Source organism: Nycticebus coucang, chromosome 23 (assembly GCF_027406575.1).
Source record: "Nycticebus coucang isolate mNycCou1 chromosome 23, mNycCou1.pri, whole genome shotgun sequence".
Classification (NCBI taxonomy): Eukaryota; Metazoa; Chordata; class Mammalia; order Primates; family Lorisidae; genus Nycticebus; species Nycticebus coucang.
Window position 1 is genome coordinate 31,466,981 of NC_069802.1, and position 14,085 is coordinate 31,481,065.

Genomic DNA, 14,085 nt, shown 5'->3' on the forward strand with positions numbered 1-14,085 from the left:
TTTTTTTTTCATGGAAATAAAAAGTAGTAGTTCTTTACCAAGGTACAAAAGTCTGTAGTGGTCATTTACCATTAATATGACTTGATTTATATTATTTCAGTGCTGCCATTGTTGATAATTTGTTTTTTAAAAAACTGAACTCTAAATCGGGAAGAACGAATACATTTTACTCTTCGGTCTAGATACTACTTTGACTACCTTCTTTCTTCTGTCACTACCCATGTGGCAGTTTATAATATTGAGACTTCATTAATGGGGAAAGTACATAATAAATGGGGACCTGTGTAAAACTACTTTTTAGTGATATAAATTAAGAAGATGAGGGAAAAGATTGTTTTACAAGTCCTAATTACATCATTTATTATTTCTAATAAAACTTCATATTGAGTCATCTGTTAGAATGCTGGTAGGTGGGTGATTAGTTGACAGGTGGGTAGTTAATGTATTTTCACCCTCTGTTTTTTATAAAGACATAATACTCTATTCTCTTCCTGCCTGGAGAGAAAATAAATTTTAAAATACCTTGATAGTGTATTTAATCTGTAGAAAAAAAAAAAAACAATTTACTAGTGAGGTAATTACTAGTATTCAGGAAGTGTCAAATGAATGGGCTACATTGTTGTCAAAATGTAAGTTGGAACTTGGCTTTAAAATAGCTTTGTATAGCACCTTTTTAGCTTACCCACAATGTAGAATAACTTTTGCTCTATAATTCTTCAGGTCGGTATTCCTATATTTCCATGTTTATTTACCTACTATGGACTAATAAAACTTAGCAACTAAATTTGTCTTTGACAAACCTTTCTCAGAGTATCAGTTATGTTATTCATTAATGAATAAATAGGATTTCAAAATCATATAAATATCAAAACTAAACATTATGAATAGTACCGTGCATCTTGTGATTCTTTATAGGATCTCTGGTGCCCTCTACTGCATGGTTTTTTTTAAAGGAAAAATATGTGAAATCATATCATGAATTTTCACTTAATTTGATTTTTTGGTTTTTTTTTTCAATTAACAAGTTTTATTTTTAAAGCAGGTTTTGATTTACAGACACATTGAACAGAAAGTACAAAGAGTTCCCATACACTCCTTCTCCCCCACTCCTTAGTTCCCCCATTGATGTTTTCATTAGTGTGTTGCATTTGTTATCAATATTTGTTCATCAATTATAAATTATTAGCTGAAGTTATAGTTTACATTGGGTCACTCTATCTATGTTTTATGAGTCTGTGGTTTTTCCCAAGTGCTCAGCCATGTGACCATTACAATATAATACCCAATAGTTTCACACCCTCCACTATCACCACAAACCTTTGGCAAAGATTGATCTTTTTACTGTCTCCATAGTTTTGGCTCTTCTGATATGTTATATTGTTGGAATCATGCAATATGTAGCCTTTTCAGATTCCCTTTTGCCACGTGGTAATATGCATTTAAGGTTCTTTTTTTTTGTGGTTTTTGGCCGGGGCTGGGTTTGAACCCGCCACCTCCGGCATATGGGACCAGCGCCCTACTCACTGAGCCACAGGCGCCGTCCGCATTTAAGGTTCTTTTGTATCTTTTCATGACTTGATAGCTCATTTCCTTATTGATGAATAGTAGTCCATGCTTTGGATGTACCACAGTTTGTTCATTCACCTATTGAAGAGCATCTTGGTTTCTTCCAATTTTTAGCACTTATGAATAAAGTTGCTATAAATATAAGTATATATGTGGACACAAGTTTTCAACTCATTTAGGGAAATAGCTGTTTTATATAAATAGCTGTTTTAATAATTGTTTTATCTAAAAAGTCATTGCCAAACCCAAGGTCTCCTAGATTTTCTCCTTTAATTAACTTCTAGGGGATAAGGTTTGTATTTTACATTTGGGGATATGATCTATTTTGAATTAATTTTTGTGAAAGGTATAAGATCTGTGTCGAGGTTCTTTTCTTTGCATGTAGATGTTTAGTTGTTCTCTTACTGTTGAAAACATTATCTTTTCTATACTTCCTTGGAAAATCCAATTTATTACAATTATTCCAGAAGAGAAAAAAAAGCTTAAATAGACCATTTTCAGGAGAAATAGAAAAAGATACCAAGAAAGTTTAAAGCTCCAAACCCAGAACGTTTCAAAGTGTTTTACCAAAACTTTGATACTCTCAATGCTTTATTAGTTTTTCTAGAACATAGAAAAATAAAAGTTTCAAAATCGTTTTTGAGTATGGCATTAATCTAGATAAATATCTTGGCTGGCTGGACATGGTGGGTGGCACACGCCTGTAATCCCAGCACTTTGGGAAGCCGAGGCCAGAGGACTCCTTAAGGCAGCAGTTCTCAACCTGTGGGTCACGACCCCTGTGGGGGTGGAACAACCCTTGTGAAACCAAAGAACCAATCCTTCCGATGGTCTTAGGAACCCAGATGCTGTGCCTCTGTCTTGTCTCCAGGTGGGTCCGCCCACATGCAAATACGCCCACATACAAGTACCTGGCATGATGACAACATCACACCAACCCCATCACATGCCCTCCATTCAAATACAGTTGTATGTGACAGGGTTGGCGCCATAATGTACTTATGTGGACCAGTCACACGTGTAGAGAGCAACTGCTGTGTAGAAAGCAGCTGCTGTGTTGAAAACAGCTACTCTGTTAAAAGCAGCTACTGTGTTGAAAGCAGCAGTACTGGAGGCAAAACGACACTTCATAAATTATAATTACTGGGTAAATGTAAAATCATGTATTGTAAAATCATCAAATAATGCAAAAAAAAAAAAAAATCTGTACCATGGGAACTTAATCTGGATGCTGATGGGTCTTTATGTTCAGCTATGGTTAATGTGAATACTGCCCTCTTGTGATAGTAACAGGTATGTAAGAAAAAAACAGAATGGTAAATCACAGGAAACTTTAATGAACTGTATTGACTGAACTATGCCAAATATCATCTTTTGTATTATTAAAGCTATTGTTATATATTATTTTCATTAGCAAACCATCCCACGACAATGGATCGTGTAGAGAAGAACGTTAAGAAAAGAAAATATAGTGAGGATTTTTTACAGTATGGTTTTACCTCAATAATTACAGCAGGAATTGAGAAACCACAATGTGTTATTTGTTGTGAAGTTCTATCAGCTGAATCTATGAAGCCGAACAAACTAAAACGCCATTTTGATAGCAAGCATCCGAGCTTTGCTGACAAGGATACCAACTATTTTAGAAGCAAAGCTGATGGACTCAAGAAAGCCAGACTTGACACTGGTGGCAAGTACCACAAACAAAACATAGCAGCCATTGAAGCTTCATATTTGGTGGCACTCAGAATCGCCAGAGCTATGAAACCTCACACCATTGCTGAGGATTTACTGTTGCCAGTGGCCAAAGACATTGTTCGAGTTATGATCGGAGATGAATTTGTTACAAAATTGAGTGCAATGTCCTTATCTGACGACACTGTCCGCAGAAGAATAGATGACCTGTCTGCTGATATTCTTGATCAGGTAATCCAGGAAATTAAATCTGCTCCACTTCCATTATTTAGTATCCAGCTTGATGAATCTACAGACGTTGCAAACTGTTCACAGTTACTGGTTTACGTGAGATATATTAATAATGGCGACTTTAAAGATGAGTTTCTTTTTTGCAAACCTCTTGAAACGACAACTACTGCATGTGATATATTTGACACAGTTGGTTCATTTCTGAAAGAGCATAAGATCTCTTGGGAAAAGGTTTGTGGTGTTTGCACAGACGGTGCTTCAGCTGCGCTAGGATGTCAATCTAGATTTCAATGTTTGGTACTGAATGAGTCACCAAAAGTCATCAGAACTCACTGTATGATTCACTGGCAAATATTAGCAACAAAGACGCTGCCACAAGAGTTACAAGAAGTAATGAAAAGCATCATAAGTTCTGTCAATTTTGTAAAGGTGAGCACTTTAAATAGTCGACTGTGTTCGCAACTGTGCAATGAGTTGGATGCGCCGAACAATGCTCTGCTATTTCACACTGAAGTGAGATGGCTGTCGAGAGGAAAAGTTTTAAAACGTATTTTTGAGCTTCGTGATGAACTCAAAACGTTTTTTAATCAGAAAGCAAGACCGCAGTTTGAAGCACTTTTCAGCGATAAAAGCGAACTGCAGAAAATAGCTTACTTGGTTGACATCTTTGCCACCTTGAATGAGTTAAATTTATCACTGCAAGGACCAAATGCAACATGCTTTGATTTGTCTGAAAAGATCCGATCATTCCAAATGAAACTTCAGCTTTGGCAAAAAAAATTGGATGAAAATAAAATTTACATGTTACCCACCTTATCTGCTTTCTTTGAGGAACATGACATTGAACCAGACAAAAGGATTATGATGATAATTTCTGTGAAAGAACACTTGCACCTGCTTGCAGATGAAATTTCATTGTACTTTCCAAATCTACCTGACACCCCAGTTGGACTTGCCAGAAGCCCATTCACAGTCAAAGTTGAAGATGTTCCTGAGACAGCACGAGAGGAGTTCATTGAACTTATTAACAGCGATGCAGCGAGAACTGATTTCTCTACAATGACAGTTACAAAATTCTGGATCAAGTGTTTGCAGTTATATCCTATTCTGTCTGAGACTGTGTTGCGCCTTCTTCTTCCATTTCCAACAATATATCTTTGTGAAACAGGGTTTTCCAGCTTGTTGGTTATCAAGTCTAAATACAGAAGTAAACAGGATGTGGAAGATGATCTTCGTTGTGCTCTTGCAAAGACTGCCCCGAGAATTTCTGATCTGGTGAGAAAGAAGCAATCTCAACCTTCGCACTGATGTTGGTTTTTTATGCATACTGTCGCAAAATGTAGCAATGTAATTTACTGTTGTTATATTAAGACTGTTACCCATGCTATACCATGCTTCAAGACAAAATTTCATTTATTTGTCATTAGAAATAAACATTTCACAATATATAATTACATATTGTTTTTGTGATTAATCACTATGCTTTAATTATGTTCAATTTGTAACAATGAAAATACATCCTGCATATCAGATATTTACATTACGATTCATAACAGTAGCAAAATTACAGTTACGAAGTAGCAACAAAAATAGTCACATGTATATCAATACAAAGATAACATTCTACACTTAAATAAGAAAATGATATATCACAGTCACATGAGATTTATTCTAGTAATGCAAACATGGTTCACTTGTAGGAAATCCTTTAATGCAATTCATCTGTTCACCTAAGGAGGAATAAAACACGAAGTGTATGTCCACTGATGCTGAGAAGACCTTTGACACAATTCAAAATATGCTCCTGATAAATATACTTGATAGAACAGGAATAGGTGTGTGTCTGTTTAACATGATAAAACATATACCTTAGGTTTAAATCCAACATAGCATTTAATGAGAAAACACTGGCAGCATTCTCACTATAATCGGAACAAGACATTATTGTACTCTGTCTCCACTATTTAACATTGTTCTGTGGTTTGGGCTTATGCAGTTAGACAAGAGGTGACTGTTTTAGATTCATAAAGTTGGAAAAGAAGAAATAGAACTAGTTCTATTTGCAATTGACAAAACCAATAAAACTAACTTATAGTGAAGGAATTCAGTGTGATATCAGGATATGAAATGAACATTCAAGAGTATTTGCATATAGTAATTAGATACACTGCCATTTACAATGGCAGTAAAAGACAGTTTGAAGTCAACATACAAGAAATCTCAGTTCTCCCCAAATTAATATAGAAATTTAGTATGATCACTTTAGAAATACCAATGTCCCCTCCCTTTGGGAGCTTGCATGTGGAAAAACAACTATATGAGAATAGTTTTCTTTTAAAAAGCTGGTAGAGCTAATCAAGACATTAAACCTCTATCCTTAAAACTGGCTATGGCACCTGAATTGACAGGCAAACTTATCAAGAAATAATCCTGCCTACATGGGAAAATCTGTATATGAAGTGGGTGGCATTTCAGATCACTGGGGAAATAATGGATTTTTTAATATATTGTGTTAAGATAACTGGAAAATTAATTGGAGATAAGTAAAATTAGATCTAACCCTTATGTGTATACCAGAATAAATTTCAATTAGATAAAAAATTTAAATATAAAATAATGTAACCATATAAGTAGTATAAAGAAAATGTTGATGAATTCTTTTATAACTTGGGTGTAGGACAAAGACTTTCTATGATTTAAAAGTCCAGATGCAATAAAATAAAATAAATTTTAAAGATTAGTATGCATTAAAAAAGAAAAAATTATTTGTCTAGCAAAAAAGCCCAATAATCAAAATTGGAAGACTTGTGAAAACTGGGAGAAAATACTTGAAATTTATATTACAAGTAAAGAGTAATTTTAATCTTCATATTAGTTAAGGAAATTTTTAAAATTAAGGGAAAAGACAAACATCCATTAGGAAAATGGACAAAAGGTACAAGCAGAGTATTGTTACACATAGAAAACAAGGTATTGGCCCTTAATTTATGAAAGAATTGCTAATTAAAACTATGCTACGGTACCACCTTTCTTTCTTTAGATTGCCAAAAATTAAAAAACTCGATGATACTCTTTTAGGAAGCCTAAGAGGAAACAGTTACTTTCATTAAAGAACAGAAATTTATTTCTTGCAGTGCTAGAGGCTGGGAAGTCCAGAGACAGGATGCTGGCAGATTCAGTGCCTAGTTAGGGCTGGGTCTGTGCTTCTGAGATTGAGCCTTGGACACTGCATCCTACGGAAATTAGTAATGTTATGTCCTTAATGGCGGAAGGTGACGGGCAAGAGAAGGACCATCTACCTCTATCAGGCCTTTTTATAAAGGTATTAATTCAGTTGTGAGGGCAGATCGCTAATGATCTGAATACTTCCCAAAGGCCACACCTTTTAAACTGTTGCATTGAGGATCACATGTGTTTTGTGGGACATACTCAGACCACAGCAAACAGTATGCATTAAAACTGTGTTATGTATTGGCTCGCCTCCTATAGCTCATTGGCTAGGGTGCCAGCCACATACACTGGAGCTGGTGAGTTCGAATACAGCCCGGGCCTGCCAAGCAACAATGACGACTACAACCAAAAAAGAAAAAAAAATAACTGGGCATTGTGGCAGTCGCCTCTAGTCCCAGCTACTTGGGAGCCTGAGGCAAGAGAATGGCTTAAGCCCAAAAGTTTGAGGTTGCTGTTAGCTGTGTACAGCACTCTACCTAGGGTGACATAGTGAGTTTCCGGCTCAAAGCAAAACTGTGTGTGTATTATACTTTTACCCAGTTTTTAGAATTTATCTGAAGGTACTTGGTTAACAACATAAAAGTCACAAAACGACTCATTGCCACATTATTTATAATATCAAAATATCAGAAATTAACTGTATACCTACCCATCCGTGGAGACAGGTTGATTAGACTGTGGTAGAAATATACAATGGATTACCATGGAGCTACAAAAGAGAATAAAGAACATCTCTGTAAAATGATAAGAATCAATGCTTGAATATGTATTAAATGAAAAAAGGCCAAAGTCAAAAGGATATATATATATATATAGTATGTTAACTTTTCAGAAAGAAGAAATAAGAACATATAAGTCTGTTTGTTCTTACCAAAAGATAACCTAGAATCTAATACAATTGATTAATTTAGGGAGTGAAAACATTGTATAAGATACAGGAAAACAAGTGAGCCATCTTGAGTTTTGCCTATTGAGATGAGTTAATTCTGTTCATTTTCAAAAGTAAAATAATAAGGATAAGGGAGAGCACTCTGTGATGGCATACAAACAAAAAAACAAATGAACCTAACCATATACTATATTGATAATATGTATAGTATGCAGGAAAAGTTAACTCAAATAATTAACTTAGTACTTTCAGTGAGTTTATTCTAATGATAAACACTTTGAACTATTTTTTAGTAGATTTGGTGTCTGTAGTGCTTTTGGTCTAGTAATTCTGATAGAGTGGTGTAGGTGAAGGAATAAAAATATGGAAAGGGGGAGGGAAAGGAAGAGCCTGTGGTGTTAGATTGGTATTGGAGTTATTAATAAGAACTCATGATTTCAAATAATATGTGTACAGACACATATATATAATTTATTAGCTTAACTACTGTAATATTCTAGACACCATAGCAATGATACCACTTAGCATCAAGACTTCAATGCAGACCAGGTGTCTTAGGTTGAAGGGCCTTTATACTTCTTACTAGACCAATAATGACATCAAATGCTGTCTGTTAGTGTAGAGGGGTACAAAACAAGGGCATGAATACAAGGAGGTGGGTATCAATTGGTGTATATGTTTCTCAGATGTAAAATACATTTCGTCTTTTCCTATTACCTCCAAAAGTCTTATCACCTCAAAGGCCACACTCGTGTCATCTAATTCAGTTCCAGGTGCAAATAAAGTTACTTGGGGATAGTCCCTTAGCTATAGCACTTCAAATACAGTTCTTCTTGATCTACAGACCTATGAAACTAAAAAGACAAATTATCTCCCCACACATAACCTTTTGAGACAGGCATAGGACGACCACTACAACACTCAAAAACAGGAAATGGGACGTGCAGCAGGATCACTGTTCATGACCATTCTGAAATCCAACTGGGTCAGTACAGTGTTGGAAATTCTTCGATTAGATTTTATGCCTGGGAATCATTCTCTACAGTTCTTGGCTCTGCCTTCTGGGCTCTAGTTTCTACCCTTTGAATTAGCCTTCCTTTTCTTAAAAATTGAAATATAATTCATATACTATAAAATTTACTCTTTTATAGCATGCAATTAATTGGTTTTTAATATAGTCACGAAGTTTTATAACTATCAGTACTATCTGATTCCAGATTATTTAATCACCCTAAAAAAGAAATCTCATAACCATTAGCAGATTAGCAGTCATTCCTCATGTTTCTCCTACCCTTCCTCAGACTCTGGCAACCACTGAACTACTTTTTTTTCCTCTATAGATTTACTTATTCTGGACAGTTCATTTTATATAAAAGGTATCCTTCAATGGGCATCCTTCATGTACCATAATGTTTATGAAGTTCATCCATGTTGTGGTATACATGAGTTCATTTGTTTTATGGCTGAATAAATACTCTGCTGTATGGATATGCCACATTTTATTTATACATTCACCAGTTGATGGACATTTGGGATGTGAATATTTAAGTAGACATTTTTGTGGGGCCATATGTTTTATTGATTGATTTATTTGCATATTAACAACCACTAGTTCTCATTAATTTGCATATAAACAACCAATTGTTCCAGCACCATTTGTTGAAAAGACTGACTCTGCTGGTCTCCATTGAATTGTTTAGGTATTGATCAAAAATAAATTAACTGTCTACCTATGGGTTTATTTTTGGATTCAGTTCTTTCCATTGATCTGCATGTTTTCTTAATCTAGTGAAAACTAGTTTTGACTATTGTACTATGTGGTAAATTTTAAAATTAGGAAGTGATGATCTTCCAATTTTGTTAATCCTTATTGGTTTTTTTTTTGGCTGTTCTAGATCACATGCATTTTCACATGAAGTTTAGGATCAGCTTGCCAACTTCTACAAAACTTGTAACTGGGATTAGATGGGGATTATGTTGATTCTTTTGATCAAATTTAGGGGGTTTTACTGTGTTAATTAAGTTTTTCAATTTATAAATACGGATATAATTTTTAAGTATTCATTACGTTTGCAGTTTTTTATTTACAACTCTTCCACTTTCTAAAATTTATTTCCGTAGATATTTTCATGGTGCTGTTGTAAATGTGATTGTTTTCTTAACTTCATTTTGGAATTTTTGGTGTGAAATAAAATTTATTTTTGATATTGATTTGGTATCCTATAACCTTGTGAACTTGATTATTAGCTCTTAATATTTTCTTGTGTGTACAGATTTCTTAGAAATGTATACATATAAGATTATATACAAATATACATATATAAAATTATGTTATCTCTAGAGAAACGGAGAGGTTTCCTTCTTCCTTTTTGATACAGCTATCTTTTATTTATTTTTCTTGCCTAATTGCCCTACCTAGACCACGTCAGTACAGTATTGAATAGAAATTATAAGAGAATCTTTCTTTGTCTTATTTCTGATTTTAGGAGGAAATCTTTTAGTCTTTTACCCTTAACTATGATGTTAATCTGTGGATTTTCTATTGATGCCTTTTATTAGGATGAGGATGTTTCCTTGTCTTTCTAGTTTCTTTGGTGTTTTTATAGTGAAAGGATATTATTGTATTTTTTCAGGGATTTTTCTACATTTTTGGAGATTATATGGCTTTTGTTCAGTATTCTGTTAATATGTTTGTTGTGGGCAGCACCTGTGGCTCACTGGGTAGGGCGTTGGCCCCATATACCAAGGGTGGCGGGTTCAGCCACGACCAAACTGCAACAAAAAAATAGCCGGGCCTTGTGGTAGACACCTGTAGTCCCAGCTACTCAGGAGGCTGAGGCAAGAGAGTCACCTAAGCCCAGGAATTGGAGGTTGCTGTAGGCTGTGACACCACGGCACTCTACTGAGAGCGATAAAGCGAGAGTCTCAAAAAGAAAAAGTTTGTTGTATGACATTTATCAATTTTTATGTGTCGAACTAACCTTGGCATTCTTAGCCTAAATCCCTTTTGGGTGTGGTGTACAGTTGTTTTTAGGTGTTGCTAGGTTCTGTTTGATAGCAATTTGTTGAGGAGTTTTATGCCTATACAGGCAAACTTCATTTTATTATGCTTTATTGAGCTTTATAGATAATGGAGTTCTTTACAGACTGAGGGTTTGTGGCAAGCTTCCATCAAGCAAGTCTCTTGGGACCATTTTTCTAACAGTTATGTGTTCACTCTGTGTCACTCTTTAGTAATTCTCACAATATTTCAAATTTTTCTTTATTATTGTTATATATGGTAATGTGTGATTAGTCATCTTTGATGTTACTATTGTAATTCTTTGGGGGTATCATGAACCATGCCTGTATAAGAAGATGACCGTAATAAATGGTGTATTCTTATCCCTCTGCTTGGGCTTTCCTTTTCCCTGAGACACAACAATATTGAAATTAGGCCAGTAATAGCCTTACATGTCTTCTCAGTATTCAAGTGAAAGGAAGAGTCACACATTTCTCATTGTAAATTAAAAGGTAGAAATGATTAGCTTAATGAGGAAGGCATGTCAAAAGTTGAGATAGGACAAAAACTAGGCTTATTGAACCTGTAGTCCCAGCTATACTATACTTCATTTACATTCCTATAAATGTAAAGGAAGAGTTCTTGAAGGAAATTAAAAATGTTACTTTGGTGAACACACAAATGATAAGAAAGCTAAATATTATTCTTGCTGATGTAGAGAAAGTTTGAGTGGTCTGGATAGAAGATCAAACCAGCTATAACATTCCCTTTGGCCAAAATCTAATCCAAAGCAACTCCCTCTGTCTCTTCAATTCTGTGAAGGCTGAGAGATGTGTGGAAGCTTCAGGAGAAAAGTTTGAAGGTAGCAGAGATTGTTTCATGAGAGTTAAGGGAAAAGGTCATTTCCATAGCACAAAAATGGTGAAGCAGCAGGTAGGTGCTAATGGAGAAGCTGCAGCAAATTATCCAGAAGATCTAGGTAGGATCATTGATGAAAGTAGTTGCCCTAAACAACAGGTATGCAATGTGTACAAAGCAGCATTTTAGTATTAGGAGAAGATGGCATCTGGGACTTTCATAGCTAAGGAGAAGAAATCTTTGCCTGGCTACAAAGCCTCAAATGTTCAGTAGACGGTTCATTGGAGTTAATGCAGCTGGTGACTTTAAAGTTGAAACCAATGGTCATTTATTGTTCCAAAAATTCTAGGGCAAGAATTTTGCTAAATCTACTCTACCTGTATTTGAGAAATAGAAAGACAAAGCCTGGGTAATAGCACCTCTGTTTATAGCATTGTTTACTGAATACTTTAAGTGTATTGTTGAGACCTACTACTCAGCAAAAAAGATTCCTTTCAAAATATTACTGGTCACTGACACTGCACCTGCTCATCCAAAGGAGAGATTAGGAGATTATTTTTGTGCCTGCTAGCATAACATCTGTTCTGCAGCTCAGGGATCAAGGAGTAATTTCAACTTTCAAATGTTACAGAAGAAATAATTGTTTGTAAAGCTATAGCTGCCATAGAGACAATGGATCTGATGGATCTGGGTAAAGTACATTAAAAACATTCTGGAAAGGATTCATCAATCAAGATGACATTAAGAACATTCACAATTTGTGGGAGGAATTCAAGATAACAATAGGAGTTTGTAAGAAGTTGATTCTAGCCCTGGTGGCTCTCTTTGAGAGGTTTAAGACTTGTGGGGACAGTGACTACAGATATGATGGAAATAATGAGAACTAGAGTGAGAAAGTAGAGACTGAAGATGTGACTGAATTGCTTCACTCTCATGATCACACTTCAGCAGATGAGGAGTTGCGTTTTCTGGATGAGCAAAGAAAATGATTTCTTGATATGGGATCTATTTCTGGAGAAGATACTTTAAGCATCGTTGAAATAACAAAGGAGTTAGAATATTACATAAACAGAGTTGATAAAGTAGCTGCAGAGTTTGAGAGGAATGACTCTAATTTTGAAAGTTTCTGTTTTGAGTAAAATACTGTCAAATAAAATTACATGCTACAGAGGAATCTTTCATGAAAGGAAGAGCCAATTGATGTGGCAATTTTATTGTTGTCTTATTTTAAGAAATTAACCACAGCCACCCCAACCTTCAGCAACCACTACTCTCATCAGTAAGCAGCCATCAACAGTGAGGCAAAACCCAGCAAAAAGATTACAACTCAATTATCATACTGTTTTGTTTGTTTTTTGCCAGGGCTGGGTTTGAACCTGCCACCTCCAGTATATGGGGCTGGCGCCCTACTCCAAATGTTTTTCAAGAAATTTTAAATAAATATTTTTAAATTAAAATGTTTCCACTTTTTTAAACATAATTCTTTTGCACACTTGATAAACTACAGTATAATATAAGCATAACTTTTATATGCAGTAGGAAGCCAAAAAATTTGTGACACTATCTTTAATGTGATATCCAGAACTCATAATCTCTCTGAGATACATGGTAACAATGAACAGTTTTCTTTTTCTTTCTTTTTATTTTTAGAGACAGAGTTTCATTTTATCACCCTCTGTAGAGTACTGTCGTCATAGCTCACAGCAATCTCCAGCTCTTGGACTTAGGCAATTCTCTTGCCTCAGCCTCCCGAGTAGCTGGGACTACAGACACCTGCCACAATGCCCAGCTGTTTTTTTGCAGTTTGGCTGGGGCAGGGTTCAAATCCACCACCCTCTGTATATGGGGCCGGTGCCCTACTCACTGAGCCACAGGTGCTGCCCAGGAGTAACTTTTCTTTAAATATCTGAATATGTAGATAAATGTTTTCACCAAATTTGAAACATTGTCATTTTTTCAGATACTCCTCTGCTTGTTTCTCACTATTTTTTTGTAGTACTTTTTTTTTGGTTACTAATTCAGTCTGTTTACTTGTAAATCTTTTCAGATTTTCTATCACCTCTTGAGTCAGTTTGGTGGTTTATGACTTTATAGGAATTTGGCCATTTCATCTAGGGTATGTAATTCATTGAAGTATCTTTTTTTTATTATTATTAAATCATAGCTGTGTACATTAATGCGATCATGGAGCACCATACACTGGTTTTATATACCATTTGACATATTTTCATCACACTGGTTAACATAGCCTTCCTGACATTTTCTTACTGTGGTAAGACAATTATGTCTACATTTACTAAGTTTCACATGTACCCTTGTAAGATGCACCGTAGGTATGATCCCACCAATCACCCTTAACTTCTTCCTTGATGGTCTTTTGTGTTAAGCAATGTTGTATTTTCTTCATTTCTGATTTTGGCATTTTAAGTCTTCTCTGGTTGTTTTTCATGGCAGCCTAAGTAAAGGTTTATAAATTTTTTTTAGTGTTTTCAAAGAACTAACTTTTGGTTTTATTGATCTTCTCTATCTCTCTTCTTTCTTTATCTTTTTCTCTCTCTCTCTTTTTTTTAGGGACAGAGTCTCACTTTATTGCCCTCAGTAGAGTGGTATGAGG

At 35.2% G+C, this 14,085-nt stretch overlaps 1 protein-coding gene across 14 annotated transcripts in view; it reads left to right on the plus strand.

The window, feature by feature from the left end:
- The window catches only part of LCORL (ligand dependent nuclear receptor corepressor like), a 136,530-nt gene that overhangs the window by 70,498 nt on the left and 51,947 nt on the right, over positions 1 to 14,085 (plus strand). Inside the window, exon 5 of one of the 14 annotated variants that reach the window (XM_053577552.1) lies at positions 2,981 to 4,904. The exons of the other annotated variants lie outside the window; for them this stretch is intronic. Within the exon in view, the coding sequence (XP_053433527.1) occupies positions 2,981 to 4,800 (1,820 nt within the window). The 3' untranslated portion in view covers positions 4,801 to 4,904. Of the gene's footprint in view, positions 1 to 2,980; positions 4,905 to 14,085 lie in introns of those variants that run through there. 14 annotated transcript variants of the gene reach the window in all.